Source organism: Cokeromyces recurvatus, assembly GCF_025118155.1.
Source record: "Cokeromyces recurvatus strain NRRL 2243 chromosome Unknown BX663scaffold_35, whole genome shotgun sequence".
Lineage (NCBI taxonomy): Eukaryota > Fungi > Mucoromycota > Mucoromycetes > Mucorales > Mucoraceae > Cokeromyces > Cokeromyces recurvatus.
Window position 1 is genome coordinate 72594 of NW_026251421.1, and position 26265 is coordinate 98858.

At 29.5% G+C, this 26265-nt stretch overlaps 12 protein-coding genes across 12 annotated transcripts; 5 read left to right on the plus strand and 7 right to left on the minus strand.

Moving 5' to 3' along the window:
- Nucleotides 1–583: 583 nt before the first annotated feature.
- Nucleotides 584–1550, plus strand: BX663DRAFT_523134 (uracil-DNA glycosylase-like protein). The gene is made up of 2 exons (XM_051529478.1): nt 584–1293; nt 1373–1550. The coding sequence occupies exons 1-2, from the start codon at nt 686–688 to the stop codon at nt 1425–1427; spliced, it is 663 nt and encodes a 220-aa protein (XP_051378863.1). The 5' UTR covers nt 584–685; the 3' UTR covers nt 1428–1550.
- A 916-nt stretch (nt 1551–2466) lies between these two features.
- BX663DRAFT_533103 (uncharacterized protein) lies at nt 2467–3718 on the plus strand (the record flags this gene model as incomplete). Its single annotated transcript, XM_051530504.1, has 2 exons — nt 2467–2896; nt 2982–3718. 2 exons carry the CDS (start codon nt 2467–2469, stop codon nt 3716–3718), a joined length of 1167 nt encoding a protein of 388 aa, XP_051378864.1.
- Nucleotides 3719–6258: 2540 nt separating this feature from the next.
- On the minus strand, nt 6259–7718 carry BX663DRAFT_489655 (uncharacterized protein; the record flags this gene model as incomplete). Its single annotated transcript, XM_051524910.1, has 6 exons — nt 6259–6615; nt 6666–6754; nt 6816–6887; nt 7133; nt 7251–7452; nt 7519–7718. The coding sequence occupies 6 exons, from the start codon at nt 7716–7718 to the stop codon at nt 6259–6261; spliced, it is 921 nt and encodes a 306-aa protein (XP_051378865.1).
- Nucleotides 7719–7882: 164 nt separating this feature from the next.
- Nucleotides 7883–8831, minus strand: BX663DRAFT_523137 (RlpA-like double-psi beta-barrel-protein domain-containing protein-containing protein). Its single transcript, XM_051529479.1, has one exon. It carries the CDS (start codon nt 8492–8494, stop codon nt 8108–8110), a length of 387 nt encoding a protein of 128 aa, XP_051378866.1. The 5' UTR covers nt 8495–8831; the 3' UTR covers nt 7883–8107.
- BX663DRAFT_523138 (uncharacterized protein) lies at nt 8793–8993 on the plus strand. Its single transcript, XM_051529480.1, has one exon. It carries the CDS (start codon nt 8799–8801, stop codon nt 8961–8963), a length of 165 nt encoding a protein of 54 aa, XP_051378867.1. The 5' UTR covers nt 8793–8798; the 3' UTR covers nt 8964–8993.
- A 2000-nt stretch (nt 8994–10993) lies between these two features.
- BX663DRAFT_401501 (RlpA-like double-psi beta-barrel-protein domain-containing protein-containing protein) lies at nt 10994–11290 on the minus strand (the record flags this gene model as incomplete). Its single annotated transcript, XM_051522219.1, has 1 exon — nt 10994–11290. A coding segment is annotated over one exon (297 nt), but the record flags the coding sequence as incomplete, so codon positions are not given.
- Nucleotides 11291–13945: 2655 nt separating this feature from the next.
- On the minus strand, nt 13946–14897 carry BX663DRAFT_523143 (uncharacterized protein). The gene is made up of 6 exons (XM_051529481.1): nt 14843–14897; nt 14737–14774; nt 14555–14681; nt 14409–14483; nt 14207–14337; nt 13946–14143 (listed from the first exon to the last, which is right to left on the minus strand). The coding sequence occupies exons 1-6, from the start codon at nt 14882–14884 to the stop codon at nt 13978–13980; spliced, it is 579 nt and encodes a 192-aa protein (XP_051378869.1). The 5' UTR covers nt 14885–14897; the 3' UTR covers nt 13946–13977.
- A 697-nt stretch (nt 14898–15594) lies between these two features.
- BX663DRAFT_489658 (uncharacterized protein) lies at nt 15595–16693 on the plus strand (the record flags this gene model as incomplete). The annotated part of the gene is made up of 3 exons (XM_051524911.1): nt 15595–16223; nt 16301–16353; nt 16488–16693. The coding sequence occupies 3 exons, from the start codon at nt 15595–15597 to the stop codon at nt 16691–16693; spliced, it is 888 nt and encodes a 295-aa protein (XP_051378870.1).
- A 305-nt stretch (nt 16694–16998) lies between these two features.
- On the minus strand, nt 16999–19502 carry BX663DRAFT_538282 (acyltransferase ChoActase/COT/CPT). Its single transcript, XM_051530682.1, has 5 exons — nt 19379–19502; nt 18864–19324; nt 18279–18804; nt 18168–18223; nt 16999–18105 (listed from the first exon to the last, which is right to left on the minus strand). The coding sequence occupies exons 1-5, from the start codon at nt 19433–19435 to the stop codon at nt 17277–17279; spliced, it is 1929 nt and encodes a 642-aa protein (XP_051378871.1). The 5' UTR covers nt 19436–19502; the 3' UTR covers nt 16999–17276.
- A 55-nt stretch (nt 19503–19557) lies between these two features.
- On the minus strand, nt 19558–20942 carry BX663DRAFT_523161 (mitochondrial carrier domain-containing protein). Its single transcript, XM_051529482.1, has 4 exons — nt 20762–20942; nt 20501–20669; nt 20020–20413; nt 19558–19952 (listed from the first exon to the last, which is right to left on the minus strand). Exons 1-4 carry the CDS (start codon nt 20881–20883, stop codon nt 19708–19710), a joined length of 930 nt encoding a protein of 309 aa, XP_051378872.1. The 5' UTR covers nt 20884–20942; the 3' UTR covers nt 19558–19707.
- A 471-nt stretch (nt 20943–21413) lies between these two features.
- Nucleotides 21414–22627, minus strand: BX663DRAFT_523164 (vacuolar membrane protein-domain-containing protein). Its single transcript, XM_051529483.1, has 4 exons — nt 22360–22627; nt 22195–22308; nt 21802–22116; nt 21414–21735 (listed from the first exon to the last, which is right to left on the minus strand). The coding sequence occupies exons 1-4, from the start codon at nt 22521–22523 to the stop codon at nt 21438–21440; spliced, it is 891 nt and encodes a 296-aa protein (XP_051378873.1). The 5' UTR covers nt 22524–22627; the 3' UTR covers nt 21414–21437.
- An 807-nt stretch (nt 22628–23434) lies between these two features.
- On the plus strand, nt 23435–25457 carry BX663DRAFT_538284 (Metalloenzyme, LuxS/M16 peptidase-like protein). The gene is made up of 3 exons (XM_051530683.1): nt 23435–23638; nt 23738–23953; nt 24028–25457. The coding sequence occupies exons 1-3, from the start codon at nt 23534–23536 to the stop codon at nt 25369–25371; spliced, it is 1665 nt and encodes a 554-aa protein (XP_051378874.1). The 5' UTR covers nt 23435–23533; the 3' UTR covers nt 25372–25457.
- The last annotated feature ends 808 nt before the right edge of the window (nt 25458–26265 follow it).

Sequence of the window (26265 nt, forward strand, 5' to 3'; positions counted from 1 at the left end):
ATTTGACTATCAAAACGTAATTTTTTTAGTTTTAGTTTCTTTATTTGTTCCCTCCTTCTGATCTGACAAGAGTCTCTTGTTACGTGCACAAATGAATTTTAAAGCTTTTATTCATTGTATTGTTTTAATAAGGCATCACACAAATTGTACAAAATGATTTAAGCTATTTATCGTATCATTATTTGCCATTATTCTATGTCGTTTGACGATGATTGAATATTACACAAGATTGACGTTTTTAACAATAATAACTAAAGTTTAATAATAATACTTGGCGTTCTTTTAAAATGATACAAGAACAATCATTCTTTATCTTCCTTCATCATCATCGTTATCTTATTAGTAATGTGTCATTAGGATGATAAGATAAAAAAAAAAATAGAAGCCAATCATTTTAACTACAGGTAATAATCATATTCTTCAAAACATTGACTTTTGTAAAGAACGTTTATTACTACGAATAGTTAGTATTTTTCATATTTATAGAACTAATGCTTGAATTTGATTTGTTTGTTTTTATTTTATTTTATTTTTTTTTTATTTTTTTTATTTTTTTTTTATTTTTTTTTATTTTTTTTTTTATTTTTTTTTATTTTTTTTTTTATTTTTTTGGGAAAAAAAAATTGTCAGTCATCCATTAGCTCTTTCCTTTTTCTTTTTTTTCTTTTCTTATTTTTTTTAAATTATGCAACTTAGAACAACAAAGACAAAACAAGTAACAACAAGTACATCTTCTCCTTATTTTATTAAAAAGGGAGGGAAAGCAAATATAAAAAAGGAGGCCTCTGTTTTATTAAATGAAGTGGTACCTGATCTTCTTGAATATGATTTAAAAGTATTGTTTGTAGGTATTAATCCAGGATTGACAAGTGCAGCTAAAGGTCATCATTATGCAAATCATACAAATCATTTTTGGCCTTGTCTTTCTGAAAGCGGTCTTGTGGACCGTAAAGTGACATTTGAAGATGATATTCAGTTACCTTCCCTGTATCGATTGGGTTTTACCAATTTAACCGCACGAACGACTCGAAGGGCCTCTGATCTCTCAAGGTCTGAACAAGAGATGGGTATCCCTATCTTGAATCATAAAATTGCAACTTATCGGCCTAGAGTAGCTTGCTTTGTAGGTAAAGGCATTTATGAAATTTATTCGGGCCAAAAATGTAAAAGGATGGGTTTGCAGGAAACAGAAGTGAACCTTCCTTGGTTATCAGGGCAAGGTGAGACGGTGATGTATGTGATGCCAAGTACAAGTGGCCTTGTCTCTGCCTATCAAAGACCTGCTAGAATGAAGTAAGTAAAAGAAAAAATTGATAAACACATCTTTAGAGATCTCTAGTATAGGAGGTATTCTAAAAAAATACATGAATAGATTCTTTCAGGAGCTAGCTCAAATTGCAGAACAGCGAGACCAAATTTACCAATAAATTAAACGGATACATTAAAGCAAGCATAAATATATACCTTATTATACTAGACTAAACTAGACTAGAATGCTAGAAATAAATATCTATATAAAATAAAGGTGAACATCTCTATTTTTAAATTTATGCAAACTGAGTATACAACAACAACAAAAAAAAAGGAGCGAGAAAAGAGGTCACACTCCTCCTCTAAGCCTTGAATTTTTTTTTTTTTTTTTTTTGACCGAAACATAATAGTACATTACATTACATTACATTACATTTCTTTTCTTTCTTTTTTTTTTTTTTCTAATAAAAGTAGCTGTAGCAGCTCTTGCAAATGTCATTCCAAGCTCGTCTATGTAAAGAAATCTTGGATGAGGAATTTGGGCCTTTTGTTTCGGTAAGAAAAAAAAAAAAAAAAGACAAATTGACCTATTAATGAAAAAAAAAAAAAGCTGACACTTTTTATTCATCATAGGCAGTAGGTAAACAAATGCTTCTTAAAGGGCGTTTGACATTAGGCGATCTTGCACGATTCACAGGTTTAACAGGAAGACAAGTTCGAGAAAGTCTTATTGTTCTTATTCAACATGGTTTGACCTTTTTTTCAGAAGCAGCTGAAGGTAAAAACGAACCTACCTACTATACTACAGATGCCGAAAGAATTATGTTACGTTTACGTATGGGTCCCATTATTCGAGATGCTGAAGATCGTTTTGGACCAGAGGTAATATATATATATATATATATGCATATGTATTCATATTCGGATTCTTTTTTTTTTTTAAAAAAAACATATACATATATTTATAGGCTTCACTTATTTGTAAACTTTTATTTACAAACGGTCGAATGACACTTGCAGGTGTTAAAAAATGGATAAATGAAAATGAAACAAAATTAAGTAAGAAGATAATATAAGGGCCTCTTCATTTATGAAAAAAAAAACTAATATACATTTTCTGGGGATATAGAATTAAATAAATGTGTACAAGTCTTTACAAGATTAGTTGTTCAACATTATATTAAAGCAGTCATGCCTGAACATAGTCGTTCTACTATGGATTTAATTTTAGCAGCAACAGAAAAGGAATCCGAAAAATATACAATCATGACATCTCGGGAGCTTGAACATGTAAAAAATACAGCACGAGCACAGATTGAGGCAGAATATAGTACAACTGAAACAATTGGTATGAAACGTAAAGCAGCTGATCCCCTTGATTTTCAACGTAAACGTGTTGCATTTGATGATGATTTTGGATCGATGAATAAAGGAGGAGAAGAAGAAGAAGAAGGGGAGGAGGATGTTGAAATAGATGAGAGTGTCTTTTTTGCTATCAATTATGATAAATTCAATATGATTTTTAGAAATGAGTCAATTGTAGATTTCGCAACTGAACGTATTAATCGTACAGCAGGTGAAATTGTGAAAGCCTTTTTAGAACATGGTAAAGACAAGATGAAAATGCTAAAAGAAGAAGACTCTCGTAAGTTATATCCATGATATATATTTATGTGTGTGTGTGTAAAGCTGACAAAAAAAAAATTTTTTTTTCATCTTTCTATCTATAGCCTCTGCTACACCTATTCATATTGCAAATAGAGTTGCAAATACAGATATTGTTTCTAGAGGAGATATCAGTTTACCCAAAGACCCAATTGAACCTAACAAAAAAGCAAGTCTACAAGATATAGTGCGTGGTTATATTCATTTACTCAAGATAGATGCAGCAGGATTTGTAAAGTCCAAGGACGAAAGAGGTGCAAATCAATTTGCAATTAATTTTGCTAAATTACGTAATACGATGAAAAGAAAATTAATAGAGGGTCTTGTACGTGAGCGATATGGTGTGGCCACGAGTCGAATTTTAAGAATCTTGATTGAACGTGGAAAATTAGATGAATCTCAAGTTCAAAAGTTAGCCATGTTACCCCCAAAGGACACCAGAGAAAAGCTTGCACTTTTAAAATTAAAAGGATTTGTAGAAATTCAAGAGGTGCCAAAGTCAGCTGATCGAGCTCCTAGTCGATGCTTTCATTTATGGTACGTCCCACTTGAGAAATGCTATGAGCAATTATTGGTGGATTGTTATCGATCCATTGGTAACTTGCAGCAACGTAAGATGTATGAGTTGAGTATTCGTAAACGTTTAATCGATAAGATCAACCGAAGTGATGTTATTGAAAACCCTGATTTACTTGGTGAAGCAGAGAAAAAGGAAATTGAAAAAATGGAAAAGATCCTTGAACGACTAGAAGTTTCAAAAATGAGAATAGATAATGTAATTATGATTTTACGAGATTTTTAGAAAAAAAAAATAATAATAACGATAATAAATAAAAGAAATCATATTATAAGCGAATGACAAGAAGCTGAATGGGACTTTTCTCCCCATTTTCTTAGTAATCATGTTATATACATGTATTCCTACTCTTTCTTTTTTTGCCAGTGTATTTGGGATATCAAGTAGTTCGTATGTACACAGAAAAAAAAAAGAAAGGGAAGATACAATAAGTCTTTCATTCACTTTAAAGCTATCCTAGACAACCAAGCGAATAAATGAATTATTAGTGCAAAAGCGCTACTGAATTAATAAAAATGAAATGTCATGTTGATGGATCTACTAACTTAGCAATTCAAGAAGATTACTCACTCAATCTTGGAACAAAGATAACTTTTTATTTATTTGTCTTTATCGTTGTTCTTTATCGAGTAACTAGTTTGCAAAAAATATTCTTTTATTGTCTTTTATTTTAAAGTATTACTTTGATCATGTTTCATGTAGCAATATAGGATTGACTCTGCTTTTATAGGGTTTTCATAAACAAAAAGAATTATCTAGAATCATTAATTATTTCTTTTTTCATGCTTTTGGATGACTAAGTCTACTAACATGCATTCATTTGCTTTACTAGTTGTAAACTGAATCTAGTAGTAATGCATTTCCACTGTGTAGTCATTCAATTCTTGAGAATAATAGGAAGAAGGTCTACAAGTAGTGTTGATTTAATGGTTCTATAAAAAAATTTTAAATCACTTTTTGATACCAAAAAGGTGCAAAGTTCAAGTGAATGACAGGTTCCCCTCATAAGGTTCTAGAAACAAATCATTATGTTTTGGCGTAAGATTTTTTTTTTTTGGGGGGGGAGGGGGTAAGGAGAGGAAAATCAATAAATGCGTCATATGATAAGCGGTAACAGGAAATAAATTATATATAAAAAAAAAAAAGATATTGGATAATTCATGAAAAGATTCAAACCGCCTTACACTATTGTTGTTGATAATGTATGAATAAAGCATAAGATGTGACTATAAAATCAAAATATGGATAGCTGCTATAGTAGATTAACAAGATTTTGACACGTGTGTTCTTATAATATCAATGTTTGTGATTTATCTAGTTACTTCGTAAAACCTGACATTAACTTCTAGTAGTCGAATAATGACCTGATGCAGTTCTGTTTCTTATAAAACGTCAGTCTAGTTCTTCTCTATATTTTCCCTCTTTTTTTTTTTCTTTTTTTTTAAAAAAAAAATACTATTGCTGCTATTAGTCGAACTTTAAAATATTAATTTCAGATCGGGAAAAAAAAGAGCGTACATAAAAAACTATTTTCAATTAGCAGTGAATATGATTGATTAAATGGACTAATTAAACATTGGAAATATAGCAGTAGTCTTGTCAATACTGGCTAATCATTTTATATCTTGATAAGGTGTAAGGAGCACTAATGTAAGGGGGTTTTTTTTTTTCTATTATAAATCGTCCATGAATGTAAAAGAAGGTTTTATATTAATAACCGGAAAATAGAAATGCGTTGTTGGGTAATTGATGTTTTTTTTTTAGATTCCAGCAGATAGAACCAATAAGTTATTAGAACTTTAGAGATATAATTACATGAAGGGAAGTAGTAATCAGTGACAAGTATCTAGTACTATTAGTGTTCGAACTAAAGAATTTATATACATGAAGGAAAAAAGCATTTTATCATAAAGTATAATATAGCCACAAATGATATATTTTACATCTATGCTTATTCATTTTAATAATTGTGTGATTCACTTTGTTTGAAGAAGATATAATTCTATTTAAAATCTTAAAATATAGGATGATAGAAGTCTGATATAATGCTGAAAGATAACAAGAAAAAGTATATCACCATAGTGATAAATAGTAATTTTAACTATTTTCAAAACAACAACAAATGCATTAACTATGATCACATTTTTTGTAATCAATTTGATTTGTGCTGCCGAAAAGATCGACAATAAATTAAAAGGATCTGCATTAAATGATTGGTTGTGTTGTAAGCCTCAAAAAAAAAAAAAAAAAAAAATAAAAAATAAAAAAAAATAAAAAAAAAATAAATAAATAAATAAAAATAAAAAAATTATTATTACAATAACCACCCCTTTCTTTTTTCTTTTTCTTTATTTTTTTCTTTTCTTTTTTTTCCCTTTTTCTTTTGGCTTATATACAAATAAATAATATAGAATGAATATGGCTTCAATTCCTTCACCACCACCATCACCTTTATCTAATTACCGTCGTCATCGTAGATGCGATAGTTTTACTTTAATACAAGCTATTATGAAAGAAAGAGAAAAAGAAGAACACAAAGAAGAAGAAAAATTGCTAAAATCAAAATCATTACGTTACAGTCCGTCTACAAGTCTAACATCCTTATCTGTTATAAAAGAGGAAAATAATAGTCATAAAAATATATCACATCATCCTTCTGTTAGATTTACAACAGAGCCACCCAAAGTATATCATTATAATATCTAGTTAATAACCGCAGCTATTTATGGTAAAAAAAATTTAAAATTTTTTATTTATTTATTCATTCATTTTTTTGCTGATAACTCATCTAAATAATCACGGAAAAGATCTTCTCTTTCAAGTTTAGATTCAATAGCATAATAACGATCATCTTTTTCAAGGATTCTTTTGGCATCTCTCCAACGTATCCCTACTTGAATTTCCTTTGTGCTACGTAAAAGCTCCATATAATCTTCCTTTGGATTCCTTTTTTTCTTTCCCAGCTGATGTTTCACATGGTCTTTAAACAATATTTCTTTTTCCTTTGTACTTGCTAAGGCTTTAAATCTTGGATCATCTCTATATTTTCTACGGAAATCTTCCCAATACATTTTCTCTGTTACTTTGGACCAAAGCAAATCTCTAAATTCATCTTCTGGTTTCTATATTTACGTGTTAATCATCCATTATACCCCCTCTTATTTATTCTTACTTTTTTACTAATCTTTTCATTTTTAATCTTTTCCCCTAAAGCACTACAATGTTTATTAAACAAGTTCTTTTGCTTATTATTGGCTACCACTAAAATAAAATTATTCGTAAATAGTCCTTTTTTTTTTTTTTTTGGTTCATTTACACTTACATGAAAATCTCGGATCTGATATCAATTTTGGATATTCAACGGAATAAACTGCAAAAGGAGAAGTAATTTTTTCTTTTAATAATTCATTAAATTTAGCAATACATTCTTCTTCTGATAATTTATTTTCTTTTCTTTCTCGGTTTGTTTGTTTTCCATTTCTTGTTCTTGTTCTTCTTCTATTGGTTCATTTTCCTGTTCCATTTGTTGTAATTGCCACATAATATCCTCTTCAGTCATTCTATGTACATTAAATAGAATTAACATTCATGATGGGAAGTTTGTTTTTTTTTTTGACATGTAAAGCAGTTGAATCTTACTCTGTAGTTTCGACACTATTTTCAGTTATATGAGTTTCTTTTTCTTGGTCTTTATTTTCTTCTTGGTCTTTATTTTCTTCTTTTACTTGAGCTTTATTCTCCTCTTCTAACTTTATACGTTTTGCCTTTTTCTCTTGTTCTGCTTCTTCAATCTCCCTTTTTTATTCTTTTCCTCTTCTTCCATCTTTTTTAATAATTCCATAGGTTCCTTTAGTTCTTCAGGCATTTCCCAAACTGATTTCTTAGTTTCTCGATCATAATAAAATTCATAACCATCATGAGTAATAACAAACAACCAATGTGTATTTGGGATCTTTTTCCTATCAAACGTGTAAATATATATGTATATATATATGTATATTTTTTTTCTTCTTCTTTCAGGTTACTTTATTTGCTTCTTTTTCTTTTGTGGTTGTGATTGATGAATAGGAAAGATCCATGAGGTTTGTTTCGTGAATGTATTATACCAATAAGGCTGTCCTGTAGGTGTACGGTACTCGATCCATCCTGGTGGTAATGTAGGCATTCCATATGGATTATACATTAATGGTAATGCTTGACCTTGAGGATTTATAACTGGATCCATGTTCAATTCACAAGATAAAAAAAAAATAATAATGATACAAAAAAAAAAAAAAAAAAAAAATGTTATTCTTTCATTACTCCGATAAAATAATATTTTTTTTTTTTTTTTCACCAAATTCTATGAACAAGTTACTACTATTGAAAAGCTATTTTAATACAAGTGTGGTCGACTCATGATGTTCTCTATTTATCTCTCTCATTATTAACTATCAATAAATAATTTATCTTTTCATCTAAAAGAAATAACGTGTTATGAAGAAATATTTAAAAGAAAAGGTTATTTATTTATTTGCATCAAGCAATTCACAGTAATAATAAAGCATATAAAATGTGTAATATGTAAGCAAAACCAGTTTGCCCCTCTTTTTTTTTTCTTGGTTTTTTTTTTGTTTAAATGGACCAAGTAACAGAGATACGACCTTCACCAAGTTCACCCAGTTTCTTGAATGCAGAAGGACTTAAATCAACATCTTCTTTACCACAACCAGGACATGTATCAACTACCGTGACAGAAACAGAACCAGAGCTGCCTTTCACATTAATGGTCTTTCCACAATAAGAGCTACCACTACCGCCCATTAATTCACTTGAAAGAGCGACTACCATATCATCATTCGAATTCGTTTCACCACATGAGCCAAGACCTACATCATAGTAAGTAGCATCTCCTGACATCGATCCACGAGCTTCAATAGGTGCAGCTTGAGATAATGTTGACATGAAGAAAATAATAAAGGCCAAGAAAGAAAGAAGACTAATAGAGCAAGTTGACTTCATTTTGTTTGTTGATGATATACGATGAAAGGGAAATTAAAGCAGTAGCCTTAGTTGGTTAAAAAAGAAGGGAATATAAAAACGACCAGCGTTGAAGGAATAAAATAAGATAGATAAATATATCCTTTTTTGTTTTCCTCTCTCTCTCTTTCTCGGCTCTTTTATAGCTTTTTTTTTTAAGACTCCATCTTTAGATGCTTACGGAAAGAAGTATGTAGCACTAAATAGGATTACTACTCTTGCATTCTTATAGGGAGAACAGGAGAATAGAGACGATTATCACTACTTTGTTCTGGAACTAAAAGAAATGAGTTTAAATCTTTTTTTTTTCTTTTTTTTTAAACCAGTCATTAGGAAAGCCTTTATTTGCTTAAGCGGGAATCTATTAAAAATTACCCAGATTTGTTACTTATTAGTGTTGATCGTCTTAATAATAGTAATTTACATTGACATTTTTGGGAATAAATTATAATAAATAAGCAGACAAAAAAATGGTCTTGATTATTATCAAATTGATTCAAATTAGCCAAGCATTATTTTTTTTGTCTCTATTTTGCTTATTGAATCATATCAATTAAACAGTGGGGGTCCCGTATTTTTTTTTTTATCTCTTTTAAAAGAAAAGATATAGGCTCTTGAAAAATAAAAGGCTAAAATCAAGTCTGGGTATTGACCATTTTTATTGCCAAATAAAAAAAAAACTTTTTCCATGTTTCAACACAAAGTAGTAATGGACCCTAACTATGACTGCTATTAAATAGAGTTCCTTTTATTATCTAATTAAATTCATTTTTTTTTAATTATTATTATTATTTTCCTTAAGAAAACATGATGTGGTTTTTTTTTCTCTTTATATATACACATGTATGCTTTTCATTAGGTTTACTTTTTCTTATTCACATAAAGGCATACATAATACTACGTACTTGAATAAAATAATATCGGAGATTTCTTTTTTTTTTGCACAGATAAGTGAAGCTGAGCTAGATAATAATACGTGTAACTATCCTAAAATGCTAGATAAAGCTAATTGTAGATTGTCTTGGTAGTCTTTAATTGGATTTTTTTTTTAAAAAAAAATAGTCATTATTTTAGTTCATTAAAGTAGTTTTTGTTCTATACTGTTTTTGTATGCTATTTTATGCGGATTAAGAAAAAAAAAGAAGGGGGGGAAGGGCCACAGTTCCGATGATAGAGCATGACCTTCATTAATTTTTTTTTTTAGAAACATGTATTAAAATAGAGGTTTCCTCTCCCCCCCACCACCTTTTTTCTTACTCACCACTACACAACATGTATTGTAAAAAGAAGTAAAGGACATTTGAAACACAAGTAAATAAGTCCAGACTTTAAATGTTGTTTTGTTTATTTACTTTCTTTTTTTTAATAAAAAGATGCATTCCTCAAGCAAAGAAGAAATAATAATAAAGGACTTTATTTTAAAAGTATAATACAATGTATTAAACTCATAAAATAAATATCAGTTTGTTTAAAACATAATCCTTTATAAAAAAAATGGATAGAAAGTATTCTTGTAGTGGAGTAGATATAATAACACAACATGTTATGTAGTAGTAGTAGTAGTAGTACTATTATTATTAGAAGTATACCCCTGATGATAACTGAGTTTTGTTTACAACTATTGACATGTATAGCGTCATATATAAACTGCCAAATTCAAGAAAGTAGTGATTAAGAAGAAAAAGAAAATAGTTGCATTCTATTAGCTATTTAAAAAAAAAAGTAAAAAAGAAACGGTAATAAAGACTAGTCCTTTATGTATTCTCAATTTCAATGATCATTATTATAAGATTACAAAAAAGAAATAAAGTTAGAGAAGGAGAAGGGTTATAATATTCGATACATTTATGCGTATAACAACTGAATACGTAATATATGCGCATAATTGGGGCCAACATTTATGTTGAACTCTTCTGTAGCAATAGCAGTAGCAATAGTAGTAGTAGCGTTTCAGGTTCATGTCAAAGCGCACATGTAACCTTTAACATATATCAAAAAAAAGGGAAATAACAGATGTTATGTAATAGTTATATAAGACTCGTTTGTTACACCATTAATAATGATGATAGCATGTCTGTGCTCCCTTATCATATTTATTGTTGTTGTTGTATGCATCATCATTCTTTTATGTATAATAATGCAATGCATTATTCTATTTTAAAGAATTTACTCATATTTTTGATTTAATAGATTCGAGCTTTCATTATTATAATATCATCTGTCAACGTGAAACACAGTTTAACACATTAAACAATTTAACAAAAAAAAAATGTTAACTTTTTTTATTTATTAAAATAATTCGTTTATTATAACGAAAATGCGAAACCAGTTCGTCAACAAGCAGTAGTATTTTTCTTTTCTTTTTTTTTTAAAAAAAAAAAAAAAAAAAAAAAAAAAAAAAAAAAAAGTAAAAAAAAAAAAATGAAAAAAATAAAAATACAGAAAAAAAAATATATATCCTCTTCCACTTATTTAAAGTGACCAAGTAATAGGAACAACACCTTGTTCAAGTTTACCAAGTTTTTTAAATGCAGAGGGACTTAAATCAATATCTTCTCTACCACAACCAGGACATGTATCAACTACTTTAACTTTAACTGATTTAGAACCAGATTTTATAGTAATAAATCTACCACAATAGGAACTACCAGCATGACTACCCATTAAATCTATAGAGAGAGCACAAACCATCTCACTATCTGTATTTGTTTCTCCACAGGAACCTAAACCAACTTCATAATAAGTGGCTTTACCAGACATAGCTTGACGTTTATGAAGAGGTGCTGCTTGAGCAATTGACAAGAAGAAGAAGAAAGAAAGGATAGTGAATAATAAAGAAGTCTTCATGTTGTATTCTATAATTTTTTTTTTATATGTATTTATTTTTCTTTAAGCCTCCAAGTGTATTGATCAATATAACGTCCAGCGTCGTTTAAAAGTATGAATGAAAAGACAAGAAACGATAAGATTTTATTTTGTTTTATTTACTTTCTTTTTATATATTCGATTTGATAATGCGGAATTTATAATATTAACTCCTGATAATAGACTTTTGACAAAAAAAGGGAGTTTTTTTGTTATTTTTATTATCATTTTTTAAATTCAGAAGAAAATAATAATAATAATAATAATAAAAGATGATAATTTATTATTTAAAAAAAAAAACATATCCTACCTATTATACAACAACAAGAAGAAGACATTAAAAGATTTCTTTCTTTCTTTCTTTCTTTCTTTCCTTCCTTCTTTCTTTCTTTTTTTATTATATAACAAACAATATGTATATAAACCAATTAGAAATCGTTTAAATAATTAATATTATATTTAATAATATGTATAAAATGTCAATTCTTTATATCTATTTGTGTTATTCTAATAGTAATAATTCCTTCGGTTGCTAATGAGAAGAAGTAGTAGTAGTTATGACGATGATACTACAACAGGTCTGAGTTCTCCTTCAAATGATTACCATAACTACTCCAATGAAATGTTATTAATTAGGTAATGTTTCTAGTTTACGTTGCTTCCCCCCCCCACACCCTCATATACAAATATATAATGTCTTGCTTTCTATGATGATATTATGTCACTTGTTTTGTTGTTACGTTACAGGTAAATTTTGTCTTGGCATATTGTATTTTAGTCAACTGACATTTATTAAACTGAAACCTTTTTTTTTTTTTTTTTTTTTGCTATTCATCACTCAAAAAGGGATGGGAAGGGAAGGATAGAGTAAGATAAAATACAGCATTCATTTATTATTATACACACATAAAGGGGAGAATGTGCCTGAATATTATTAATAATAAATGCACCTATTAAATAGAACAATAATTATTATTGTTGTTGTCAGTCATTAATTTCATTGTTTGTTGACTATTGCTACTGTACTACATTGTTGCAGTAATGGAAGATAATTAGAGTTCGGGCAATTGTGTATATTTACATTCATGTCTCATTACTTTTAACATGGTGCTTTCTAATAATTGCTCAAGAAGGAAAAGTAATAATAATAATAATAAGCCAATTTATGTGTATTCATCATTCCATTTTTGTGAAATGAACAAAATATCTGTCTTTTTTTGTCTTTATTCAACGTTTTTTTTTTTTTATTATTTTATACATTTATACAATGAAATAATGAGACAAATGATTTCTACAGATATAATATCAGGAATTCATTATCTACTCTTAGCAATGAATGAATTATTATAGGCCTAGTCAAGTGACGATTTTGTCAAGATCAAATCAATTCATGTGTTCATATTAAATAGAAACCTATCATATTCTTTGACAACACTGAACATATTTAGTAAGCGTGACTCATATCTTCTTTGTTTATCTTTTCTCATCACAACTAAAAAATTGAAATGCATTTTTAAGTTTCTATATTCTCTCCTTGCTATGTTAAATGATTACCTTATTGACAACATTTAACTGATATATAATGACAACATTCCCTTTTATTCTTATCAACTATAGAATGAATGAATGTTTCATATTAGCAAAAGTAAATGAAAATGCTTGTTCACAGACTCCCTAAAGGAACTTTGATATGTAATACATATCTATTCTCAAACTAATTGTATAATACGATTCAATCATAATATGACTACTATTGCAATACAACTTATTAAAGACATTGAATTATTCTTATACTGCTGTCGTTGTTTTTTTTTTCTTAATAAGGGATTTTACATTTAGACAATACAAAAGTGTATCAAAGCCTTACAGATTTAGTCTCTAATATTATCTTTATCCTTACTGTATCATACTATTTTTTACAGAGCTATTATTAAAACTTGATATTCATATACATATACAATTATATTTTTTTTTATAAAAAAGCCTACCCCATGATTGTTAGTAAAAACATTTTTTAAACAGTTAACGGCCTTCTTTATAAAAACTCTTAAAGTGTTTTCCACAAGGCAACATAAATGAACGCCGTTGTCAGTCTGTCTGTCTTTCTTTATTTGATAACTCCTTTGGTTGACACCAGATGTCATGTTTTGAATATAGTTGTTGGTGATCTACTAGTGATTTTTTTTTTCACTTACTGTCTCAGTCACTCTACATAAACGCGTTCTACTTACTGTTTCTATTATATACGTCATTGTTATCTGTTATCATTTTAAAGCAGTTAAAGATATGATCAACTCATTTATCAATAATAATAAAAGAGCAGCATTTATGTTATGTCATTGTATTACTCTTTAGCTTATCAAACATGTATACTGCTTAAATTCGAACAATATTACTATTATAATAAAATGGCTCTATTCTTACAAATAGATATGGTTTCATTTTATCTATTCTTATAACCAAATACTATGTTTTACAATAAGTCTTTCTTATTCTTATTATTTTAGTCATGTCTACTTGGGGGAAGAAGGAAAGAGTTGAGAGAAAAAAAAAAGAGGTCTAGAAATATATATGTAAAATGCTTGTATTTTTTATTTGATTTAATATGGTTTAAAACGATTTGATTGTTGTTGATAACTTTTTATTGACCTTAAAGGAGATGTTGCTGCAGAGGATGTGGATGGAGATGTAGATGGAGATGCTGTTACTTTTTGTTTTTTTAATGCTTCTAATTTCCTTTCTATTGCTTTGATTTTAGCATCCGTCCTAATAATGATAAAAGTTAATCAAAGATAAAATGTATATCATACATTTGCTTATTTCACTTACGAAGAATTCTTTAATGATTGTCCTTTTATTAACGAAATGGGGGTTGTAGGCTTTTTACCACTATTTAATGATTGATTACGTCTACTATTACTATTATAATTGCTGTTACTTTGCTTATTTTCATCTAAAGTCTACATGTACAAATAAATTAGTTATATAAAAAAAATTTTTTTTTTATAACATTAGAGTCGTTTTTTTTTACATAAGCAAATGAGACGACTAAAGGTCTTCCTTTTAACAATTTTCCATGTAAGGCATTCTTTGCATTTAATGCTTGCTAGTATTAATTTAGAATGATAATAATTTAGTATCATGTAGTCTTTATTTTATTTTTTTCAGAATGGGTACCTCTTTTGTATCAAATTCTAAAAATCCATAACCTCTCGACAATCCTTTTTTAACTCCCATCCAATGGACCATGACTTCAATAGAAGTAATTTTTCCAAAAGGTTTAAATAATTGCATAATTATGTATCTTGAAATGTTAGATGATAAAATTCGTTATGATGTATTACAACTTCAAGACTTACTCATTAACTGTCTCATCAAGATTACCAATGTATAATTTCTAAATCAACAAACAAATATATATGTTTATAAGAAAAAAAATTATTTGGCTCATAATAATTAAATTACCTTTAAATCTATTGATTTGGTTCTGTTGGTTATTGTACTCATTGTACTATTATTAAAATGCGGCTAAAGTAAAAAAAAAAAAAAAAAAAAAAAAAAAAAAAAAAAAATAGATAAATAAAAAAAATCTCCATGGTAACGATAGTAACGGTATAGTTTTATTCTCCGATCTCAGTTATTATTATTTTCGAGCATAACAACAACGTAGTATTCTATTTGATAAAAAAAAAAGGGGGGGAGAGTAAAAATAAGTAGAAAAGCACAGACCATTTCTACATTGTTTATATATAGGGTTCTTTATTTAGTAACTTATGCAAACTTTCATCATTTTACTGCGGGATAATATTGTTCTTTAATTCATTTGACTCATCATATGTTCCTTCCTCTTTCTTCCCCTCTCTCTTTCTCTCTTTTTTTTTTTAAAAAAAAAATAAACATGAAATGTATTTTCATTGGATAGAATATAAAAGGATATGGCAACAAGTAACATTATTTAAATATCAGCATCCAATCATAAATTATCATGCTACTTTAGCAAGACTAAGAAAAAAAAAAGTTTATAAATACTCATTCATCTACATAACTTTCTTTCTTTCCTTCCTTTTATTAATAATAATAGTTTAATGACGAAAAATACAAAATTATCACTTCGTTCTTCTTGTGATAATAATAAGTTAAAAGGCTCTACAGAGTATCATTTTTTAGCAACAGAGCCAATAAATGATCAGGCAACAACAATAGATCCATTATATGTAATGGAAGATCCTTCTATTGATTGTTTTGCACAACAATTCTTCTTATCACCTACAACTCATTCACCTCTTTTACAAGATTTTGATGACATGGATTCATTATTATCAACTTCTCATACTAACACAAGCCATTTTATGAAAGTCATGTCTGAACAACAACAACAACAACAACAACAACAGCAATTATTTTTTCCATTACAACAGCAACAACAGCCAATTAATATTCAACAAGGACAATCTACCACTCGCCACTCGGATGATTATCCTTCCTCTTTTGATCTCTTTCAGAGTGAATCGTTTACGTCTTCCTCTTCTCATTTTATGGACTTGTACGCTCAACAACAAGATATGGTTGTTTCTCCTACAACTACGAATACAACAATAACATCACCTCAACTTATTTATCATGGAGGAAGAAGGGCATCCTCTTCATTTAGTCCTCATAGTCACCAACTGGATCAACATCAACCATTTTCAGCGCCTGCTCATATGGGTTATGAATTAATGGTGAGTCACATGGGGAATTATCAACAACAACAACAACAACAACAACAACAAGAGAATACAACAGCCTTTGATACTTCTACAACAGGTGCACATAGTTTAGAAGAATATGAATCTATGCAAATAAAGTAAATGCATCTCTATTGTAAAAAAAAAAAAACCCCTCCTAAAAATTGACCTTTAACTTTTTTTTTTTTTTTTTTAGTCAACAGCTACTTGCAGAAAAAAAAAGACGTAGAAGGGAATCCCATAATGCAGGTATATACATGGATATAAATATGTATATATTTATTTATATTCTGAATTCTTCCCCCCCTCTCCTTTCCTTTTTCTTCTTTTATTAGTTGAAAGAAGAAGAAGAGAAAATATAAATGAACGTATTCAAGAATTAGGTACCATGTTACCTGAATCAATGCTTGAAGAGCTAGTTAGTAGTAACTCATCTGTTACGAATAATAAACCTAATAAAGGTGCTATTTTACGAAAATCTGTAGATCATATTCGAATATTACAACAAGAGGTGTTAACTCATAAGCATCGTGTATTGGAATTAGAAAAGCAATTAACTAAATTAACAAAACAATCAATCATAAACTAACTTTTATAAAAAAAAAATATTGGATACCAATTATTATTATTATTATTATTACTTGTTTATAGCATTACATACATACATACATACATATTATTTTATTTTATTGTGTATTATACATATCTATGCAGTATTTTTTTTTTATGTGTAATAATTTATATTTTAACCTTCCCACACACATTTATATACTATATTATATGTAACTGATTAGTCACTTTTATATATACATATTTATCTTTTTTTATAACAATAGCAGATCATATAAAGGTACATATTGTCTGCATAATGAAAAAAAAATGATGCAATTTCTTTTTTTTTTTTTTCATTCTTTCTTTCTTTCATTCTTTTTTTTTCTTTTTTTTTTTTATTATATTCCCTTTTTTGTCAAATTGTTCATTTGTGCTTCAAAGATGTGTTGCCTACTATTACGTCAATGAACATGTTTATAATATTAGCTATATATATAAATCATTATAAAAAAATATTAATAATAAAAATGATATCATCATCATCCTTTTTTTTTTATTTTTTTTATTACTATATGTACTACATTTTTTTTTTTTTTTGTGTGTGTGTGTTTGTGTGTCTATTATAATTTGGCTTCAGGTTCGAGCTCAGTCATTAACAAATCTCTTAAATCATTTGCAGCATCCTCAAGACATTGTTTAAATCTATGTGTACCGTTTATAAACTTTTCACCATGTACCTCTAAATCTTTTACACTTGCAACATTAAATTGAAGAGCATTCTTTTTAATCATGTAAGCACAACCAAAACCATCATTCACAACTTGTCCCCAACCATAACCATCAAAGTGTTCAGAGGTTAATTGGGAAGTAGAGAGATACCAATGAGAAGAGTAAGCATAGGCGGGATCCTTAAAAAGGGAAGGTGTTTCCTCGCCTGACTTTAAACTCTTCTTTAATCCAAATAAATGACGATCAACGCCATGACCATTGACAGCATCGGCCATATAACTTCCTTGAGCTTTAAGAGCTGCTCTCAAGCTTGCAAGCTTGGCCTCTGATGAAGCATTCACATCTTCCATCGTCTTAACAAAGGCAATGGACTCCGTCGTAACAGTACGTGCTGTTTCAGTACGTCCATGTTGAAACTTTCGTGTTTGTGCTGATTCATAAGTAGGACGAGATACACCAAACATCTTATAGTAAGCCAATTGTATAATCATTTGTGTAAGACCATCAGGGGAGCATTTGAATTTCTTGATAAGGTTTTTACCATAGGATTGGTAGGCTAAAACAGTAAGATCATGTTTCGCAATCAATGCATCAAAATTAGATTCTGCAGCAGCAATATCCTTTTTAACCGATTCATCTAAATGAAACTTGAGCTCTTGAGGTTTAGGAAGGTCTGAACGGATTTCGTCTGATCCATGATGAATTGTATTACGATGCAAGCTATCGAGAGAAAGATAAATAAAAAGAAAAAAAAAAGATTAAATTCTCCTTTTCTTTCTTACCCATCACAAACATATTCATTTAAACGACAAGTGGCTGTACCATCCATACATGAGTGCTATTATGTATACAAGTTATTTTTTTTTTTTTTAGAGAAAAAAAATATAGATTACCTCACCCATGAAGCCTGCTTTACCATTTTCAAATACGATGAATTGAAGAGGCTTATCAAAGAAACGATTACGACCATCGCCATGCCAACAAGCACGTGAGCCTTCATCACGGGTAAAAGGTGATTGGTCGTCAAGACAGATAACAAAATCAGAAGATTCTATTTTTTCCAATAGCTTTGCATTTTCAGGATCAGCGGAAATTAAACGGTCTCTGTATTCAGTCCATTTATCACGATTATCTGAAGTCAAGACACCTACTGGTAAAGACTTGGAAGTACCTGCTTCATCCATGATATTTTGAATTTGATGCTGTAATTCAGCAGTTGATAATTGTTGACCTTGATGAATTGTATCAATGACAAAGAATTTATTCTTTCTAATAACCACAATATGGTTATTAGTAGCAGGGTCAAAACTAACTTCATAATCAGAAGGCTTTTTTGGGATACGGCAATTATTGAACATATATTTATAGGAATCCATGCACATAGGTTCACCCTTTGCCATTTCAACCGAAAGTGTCTTACTATATATATAAATTAGTCATAATAAAAATTCTGTATTTCATAAATGAATCTACTTTACTCTACAATTTGTTTCTTAAATTCAAGTGCAGCAGTAGCAATAGCAGCAGCACGTTGAGCAGGCAATTTGCGTAACTTATCGTCCTTATACATAAAGAAATAACTAACATAGATAACAACAGGATCACGATAACCCATATAAGCACTATCTAACCACCAATCTTCCATCCAGTTGACAATAGTGGGGTCATTAGCACGCGCCAATAATCTCTTTTGTAGTTCATGACCAAGACCTCCAGGCTGTTCAAACTCCTTTACTGCCTTTTCTGTTTGACTATATTGAGTATCATCTAAAAGAGGACGAACGGTCTTGAGATATTTTTGTAAAGTAGCGCTAAGAGCAGGAACAGGCAATTTAGGTAAATTGGCTTGATATTTCAACATAGGTCCAGCTGCATTAGGGTCAATAGGTGTCTTGGGTAGTGTTGCCAAGGTTCGACGATAATACATGGTTGTCGATTTCTAAATTCAAATGAGTTACTTTCAAGTTTGAATTAAAAAAAAGATGAAACTTACATTGACCATGGAGAAACGATGAGGAGTTAATCTTGAAGTATTCCTAAAAAGGGACATATTTTTTTTATTCTTGAATGATAAAGAAAAAAGAAAAGAAAAAAGAAAAAAAAAACGATAGAATATGCTATAATTTTATATAATTTTTCTTTTTTTCTTTTTTCTTTTTTTTTTTTTTACTCCACGTTTATTAAAAGTAGCAAAGATTATTGTTGTGTCAGCATAAATAGTCTGTAACACGAAATACCCATAATTATTATGATTACAAATAATAACCTTTTTCCCCACACACTTTTTTTTTTTAAGATATTACTATTTTATTCTAAATATTGTTAAAAGACCATATTCATGGCTCTCATAGAGTATTCAACGCCCAAGAAAGTAGCTGCATTAGCAGGGAATGCTCTTAACATAGCAGGGCCGAGACCTTTAAATAATGCAGAAGGACCATCTGTCTTCAATGTCTTTTTAAGACAATCACCTAAACCTGAATAAGTACCTGCAGGTGCTGATTGTAAACGAGATTTAAGAACATCGGGAGGAATAGCAATAGTCCACATAGCTACACCAGCCATACCTAAAATTTACATATATGCATATAAATATTAAACTTTCTAAAATACTATTTGTCTATTTTTTTTTACCTCCTGCAAATAAAACAGCTCCAAAGCTTAAATCTTCTGGACGTGTACCAGCAGGTGTAAGTCCCTTCTTGATTAATTCGTAAGCTACAAAGTAAGCAGCAGAACCAGGAGAATCACGTAATAAAGTAGCTCCTGTACCTCTAAATATAGAGCGAATACCACCTTCCTTATATAATTGACGAACTGCATCCATAGGGCCTTTATATTTTTGTTCACCACCTTGTCCCTGAATTTGCATTAAAACTTTAATACGCTCTGAAGGTGCCATAAATAAAGTTGTAGGAACAGCAGAGAATGCACCAGCAAACGTAATTTCAGCTAAACTTAAATGTGGATTTTTATTCTCTTTGTCTGTTCTGAATGCAAATGCCAATTTTTTACCAAGATCGTATGACTATATATATGAAAAGAAATAATTTATACAAACATATCTCCCCAGAATAAAATAAAATAAAAATAATATTATATAAAAGCAACGTACCCAAAAACTAACAGCAAAGATAGGTGTAATACTAGCAAAAGGAGTCGCCATACCACGATACAAACCCAATATGCCATCTTTTTTAATAATTTGTTTGAAGCAATCAAATGTATTCTTGTATATGCCTTCACTTGTTTGAAGACGTACTTTTACAAGATCAAAAGGTTGACTAAAATATGAATGTTAAGTATTTCTCTAGAGTATGTATATAGATATTTATATATTTATAGATTGACGAAATTTCTTCTTGTTATTATTTACCCCACAAGTACAGAAGCCATACCGCCAAAACCACCAGAAAGGAAAGACTTTACAGATGAAGCTGTATCATTCTTTACTTCAATGACTACGGGTTCAATAGGATCATCTGTCATAGTGGACATCTTTAAATGAAATATAGATTAATAACAATGGAAAAAGAAAAAAAAGAAAAGAAAAAAAATGGGTTATTAAAAAAAAAAAAAAAAAAGAATTTTTATTTTAATTTTGCGGGGTAATAAATACTTGCAGGGAAAGTTCTTCCTTTTTCACATGAGGATTTGTTGATAGAAATATTTAAAGAGGCGATAGATTTGTCAGCGGAAACACTTAAACAATAATAAGAAGAAAAGACACTTTCTTTAATAAAACATAATCATTTTAACCTTACGTAATAGTGTCATTTCAACTTATTATTCACCACCACCACCACCACTACTACTACTGTGCTACATTCTAATTTATTCAAATATATACAAAGTATAACAAAATCTCTTATGCAGTATTATCAATCATAAAATACACGGACTGTAGAAAAAAAAAAACGTCTAATTTTTCTTTCTTTCTTTCTTTCTTTCTTTTGCTTGACATGTCTTTCTTAATATTATATTAGGTCATGAATTAGTATAGAATAAGTAAAAGGATGTATTTATATAGGAAAGGGTATTTATTACAATTTTTATATACATGAATGATTCACATGACTTGTTCTTAATTCATATATACTATTCTCTTCTTCAAAAGTATCAGTATTATTATTAGTAGTATGAATTTTAATACTTGATATAGAATTAGCATCTCCTTCTTCACTTCCGTTTTCGTTAAAGAACACATCGTCAGTATTATATTCTCCGTCTGATATTAACATATCTTCTGATAATTCTTCATCTGTACTTAATCGAATAGATCCAAGTACTTTATGTTTAACAATTGTATCTATTATCCAAAACTGTACAATATTCATAATTAATGGGAAACTACAAATAGTAAATGGGAAAAAAAATAAGTACAATAATAATAATAATAGTAATAATATCACATACATCAACATAACAAATACAACTTGAATCCTATAATTTCCCATAGTCCAACTCAATACCCATTTACCAAAACTTTCAAGCCAAGGACATATACTAAACAAGATGACAACAACTATCTTCATCGTTATTAATGTCATAATATACACTACAAGTTGCTTCGTCCAATTTTTCATTTGGTTCGTAATAGGTGGCTCACCATAAACTCCACTCTGAAATCCTTTCAAACGGTAGAATCGAACAAAGAATTTAACAATCGACAAAATTGCCCAAATGACTAAAACGCCTAGTGTTGTATCTACAAAAATATTTAAAAAATACCTAAAGAAGAAAGAAAGAGAGAGAAAGAGAGAGATAAACTTTCAAGTATAATTAAAAAATAAATGTAAAAAGTATTACCATACACATGGGTTTGATTCTTCTTCTACATTCTTTCCAAAAATATGGGATGCAACAAGATTTAAAGTATGAACGACTGCACCGCCGATTACTTGTTTGCTAACATCAAATGACCTTTTGCATAACAATTTAATACTTGTCAAATCAAACAGTTCATAATCTTACCAAGTTAATAGTGGTCTTTGAGGTGATTCCTTTTGTCGTTTTATGATCAGTGTTAAAAAAGCTAAAGCAGCTAAAACAAGTTGTATGAATATTGCAAACCCATCTAATAATTGGCATCCAGATTCATCCTCATTAATAGAAGTTGCATCATAATCATATACCATAACTAATACTTGTAGGTCTAAAAATGTATATATAAAAAAGAAAGAAAGGAAAGAATAAAAAGAAAAGACAAACACATTGTTACTTTTGAAACATAATAAAAAAAAAAAAAAATTATAAAATATAATAATGCTTATTATTGATCAAGAGTCTTAACTAATTATATTTCTTAAATGAAAAATAAAGTAGCATTATATCGAATAGTGCTATATTTGTTACTCTACTATCATGAATATCAAGTAAAACTACAAACAAGACTTTATTAACAGCTAATAATTTGATTAAATAGCAAGCCTGTTTTTTTTCTTTTTTTTTTTATAGCAAGACACCATTAAAAGGTAAAAGAGTGTCAAAAATAGAAAAAAAATATCGAGATTTAGCCATTTTATTATATTCCGTAGTAACATAGACATGGAAAGATAGAACAAATATCAATTATAGACTTACCAGCAAAAGACGGCTGCTTTGCTTTTGGTGAAATATTCATTATATAGCACAATAAAGAAAGAGAATATTTAGTTGATTAGAGATTTAAATAATACAAAAAAAAAGAATTAGGAGTAGAAATTTGGTTTTGACAAGTGAAGACGGATGTTATCTTGTTTAAGCTGTCCCTGTTACTAAAAATATAATGAATATTATTCCGGCTATAACAATGATATAATGCTATTTATCATCATTAATGCATATATTTAATCTGTATGTCTATAGATGATTATGTAATCAACTATACCACTCATAATTCTATTGTTGAATTCTTGCTATCGTTATCAAGTATGATGCTGTAAAGTGTAATAATAATATATTAGTCATACTCGAATAACCTTTTTATTATGTAATAATAAGTGATGGTCTATTTTCGTGATTACAAAGACAACAGTCCGAATTTGTACAAATCATTTCTTCCCCGCCAATTTTTTTTTCCCCGTTTTATCATAGGAAGGGGCATGGAGATTGTTTTTTTATACATTTTAAACTTGAATTATTTATTTATACTTACAATTCCTATAAAATGACATCTCGATTATTGAGCTCGACAATCAGGAGAATAGCTAAAAACCCTTTATCTTCATTTATTAAACGTTCAGAATCAACTGTTCCTTACAGTAGATCACAGGTAATTACTTTTACATGCTTTTTTTTTTTTTTTGCTATGAATGATTCTCAGTCAAAACTTTTTTTTTATATATACATGTATACATATATACTCATTAAGGCTTCAGTGAACGGATTTCCAACTATCATTCAAGAATATTCAAAAGCTTCAACTGGATTAAGTAAAGTTACAACACTTCCAAATGGTATTCGTGTTGCTTCAGAAAATACACCAGGTCATTTTAGCGCAGTCGGTGTTTATGTAGACTCTGGTAGTCGTTATGAAACTGCTGCAACAAGGGGTATGAGCCACATTTTGGACAGACTAGCCTTTAAGGTAATTCCATAAAAAAAAAAAAAATACTGATAGGAAGAACAATCTGTAGTTTGACATTTTTTTTTTTATTAAAGAGTACGGCTAATCGTTCGGCCGATCAAGTTGTAGCAGAATTAGAATCGTTAGGAGGAAATATTATGTGTTCTTCATCTCGAGAATCAATAATGTACCAATCAGCCATTTTCTCTCAAGATCTCAGTCGTGTTTTATCACTCTTTTCTGATGTTGTTTTAAGACCTATAATTGATATAAGTGAGGTAGAGGAGCAACGTCAGACAGCACTTTACGAAATTGATGAAATTTGGTCCAAACCAGAAATGATTTTACCGGAGATTTTGCATACAGTTGCTTATAAAGATAATACCTTGGGCAACCCACTTTTATGTCCTCCTGAAAGCTTAAAGTCAATGACACCTGAATTAATTCAGAACTATCGAAAAACGTGGTATCGACCTGAACGTATGGTTATTGCCGCTTGTGGTGCTGAACATGAACAGGTGGTTGATTTGGCTGTTAAATACTTTGGTGATGTCCCTAAATCAACTCAAAGTTTGGATTCAGTTATGACTCATAAAGAAGCACTCAGACAACAACAAGAACAAGCTCAACAACGAAGAGAGTCCGGAAAATCATTTGTCAAATCACTTCTTAATAGCGCAACAATGAATTTTAATGACCAAGAAAATAAGGATACCAGTGCTTTTAAATTAGCCACACAGCCTGCTAAATACACAGGAGGAACAAGTTTTATGGAAACGGGTCCAGAAACACCTTTCACTCATGTCTATGTTGCCTTTGAGGGACTTTCGATTGATGATCCTGATATTTACGCTCTAACAACACTACAAATCCTTTTAGGTGGGGGTGGTTCGTTTTCTGCTGGTGGGCCTGGAAAGGGCATGTACTCTCGTCTCTTTACCAATGTTCTCAATCAGCACTACTGGGTTGAGTCCTGTCAAGCTTTTAATCATTGTTATACCGATTCCGGACTCTTTGGTATTGCTGGTTCTTGTCCACCAGAATATATCAATGCTCTAATTGAAGTTATTTGTCGTGAATTAGATACTGTGGCTCGTGGCGACATCGATGCTGTTTCTGAAATTGAATTAAGTCGAGCAAAGAATCAATTAAAGAGCTCATTATTAATGAATCTTGAAAGCCGTATGGTACAATTAGAGGATTTAGGACGACAGATCCAGGTGCATGGTAAAAAGACAGGAATTGATGAGATGTTATCCAATATTGATAAAGTAACAATGAGCGAATTGAAGCGTGTGGCTGGACGTGTTGTACGCGGGGCAGTGAGTGTTACTAGTGGAGGTACTGGTAAGGCCACAGTTGTAGTTCAAGGCAACCTTCAAAGATTACGTGATGTTAATAAGATAATTGACAATTATGGATTGGGTAGTGGAAATTAATGTATAAAAAAAAATGTTCATATTGTATAGAAGTAATAAAAAAAAAAATAAAATAAAAAAGAAAGTAATGTGATAGACTAATACATATCACTGGATTCATATGATGAGAGAAATTTTATTTTATATTATTTCACAAAACAATTTAATAATAATTTGTTATGAATATTACTATAATCATGTTAATTTCTTGTTCTTCTTTATATTACAGATACGAACAAAATTTTTTTGGAGAAAATTATACTAATTATGTCAATGGAGAAGAGACGATGGCTTCCAAAAAAAAAAAAAAAAAAAAAAAAAAAAAAAAAAAAAAACAATAATCAAGGCTTTCACTAGAAACAAAGGCATTACTATTAGTTATGAAAACTATATAGTTATAAATATAAATATTTGAATTTGATAATAATAAAGATAGCACGTTTATTATATACATTGTAATATATACACATGTATATGATTTCTTTGTTATTTACAATACATTCTGATATTATTTATTAATGGGTTCGATCACGTACGGAAAAGAACATAGGTCCCATTTCAGCCAACCAATAAGGGTCTACAGCAGTAACACATTGCATATACTCCTTTGATGTCATTACTAATTCATGATAAACCACATAATCAGGTGTAAATCCAGCACCAAATAATGAACTTGTAGGGTGCAAATGACACTTCATACCAGAACGACAATTAACGTATTCACCAATACCCTTAATACGAGCTGCTTGATGGAAATAAGCTGAACATATACATTTACTATATATTATTATTATTAAAAAAAAAATTAACAATACAAAAAAAAAAGGACATATCTTATATATTACTTACCGAATTACATCCCAATCAGTTCCACATGATACATATGGCATCTTAATTGTCTTCATAATATCCATC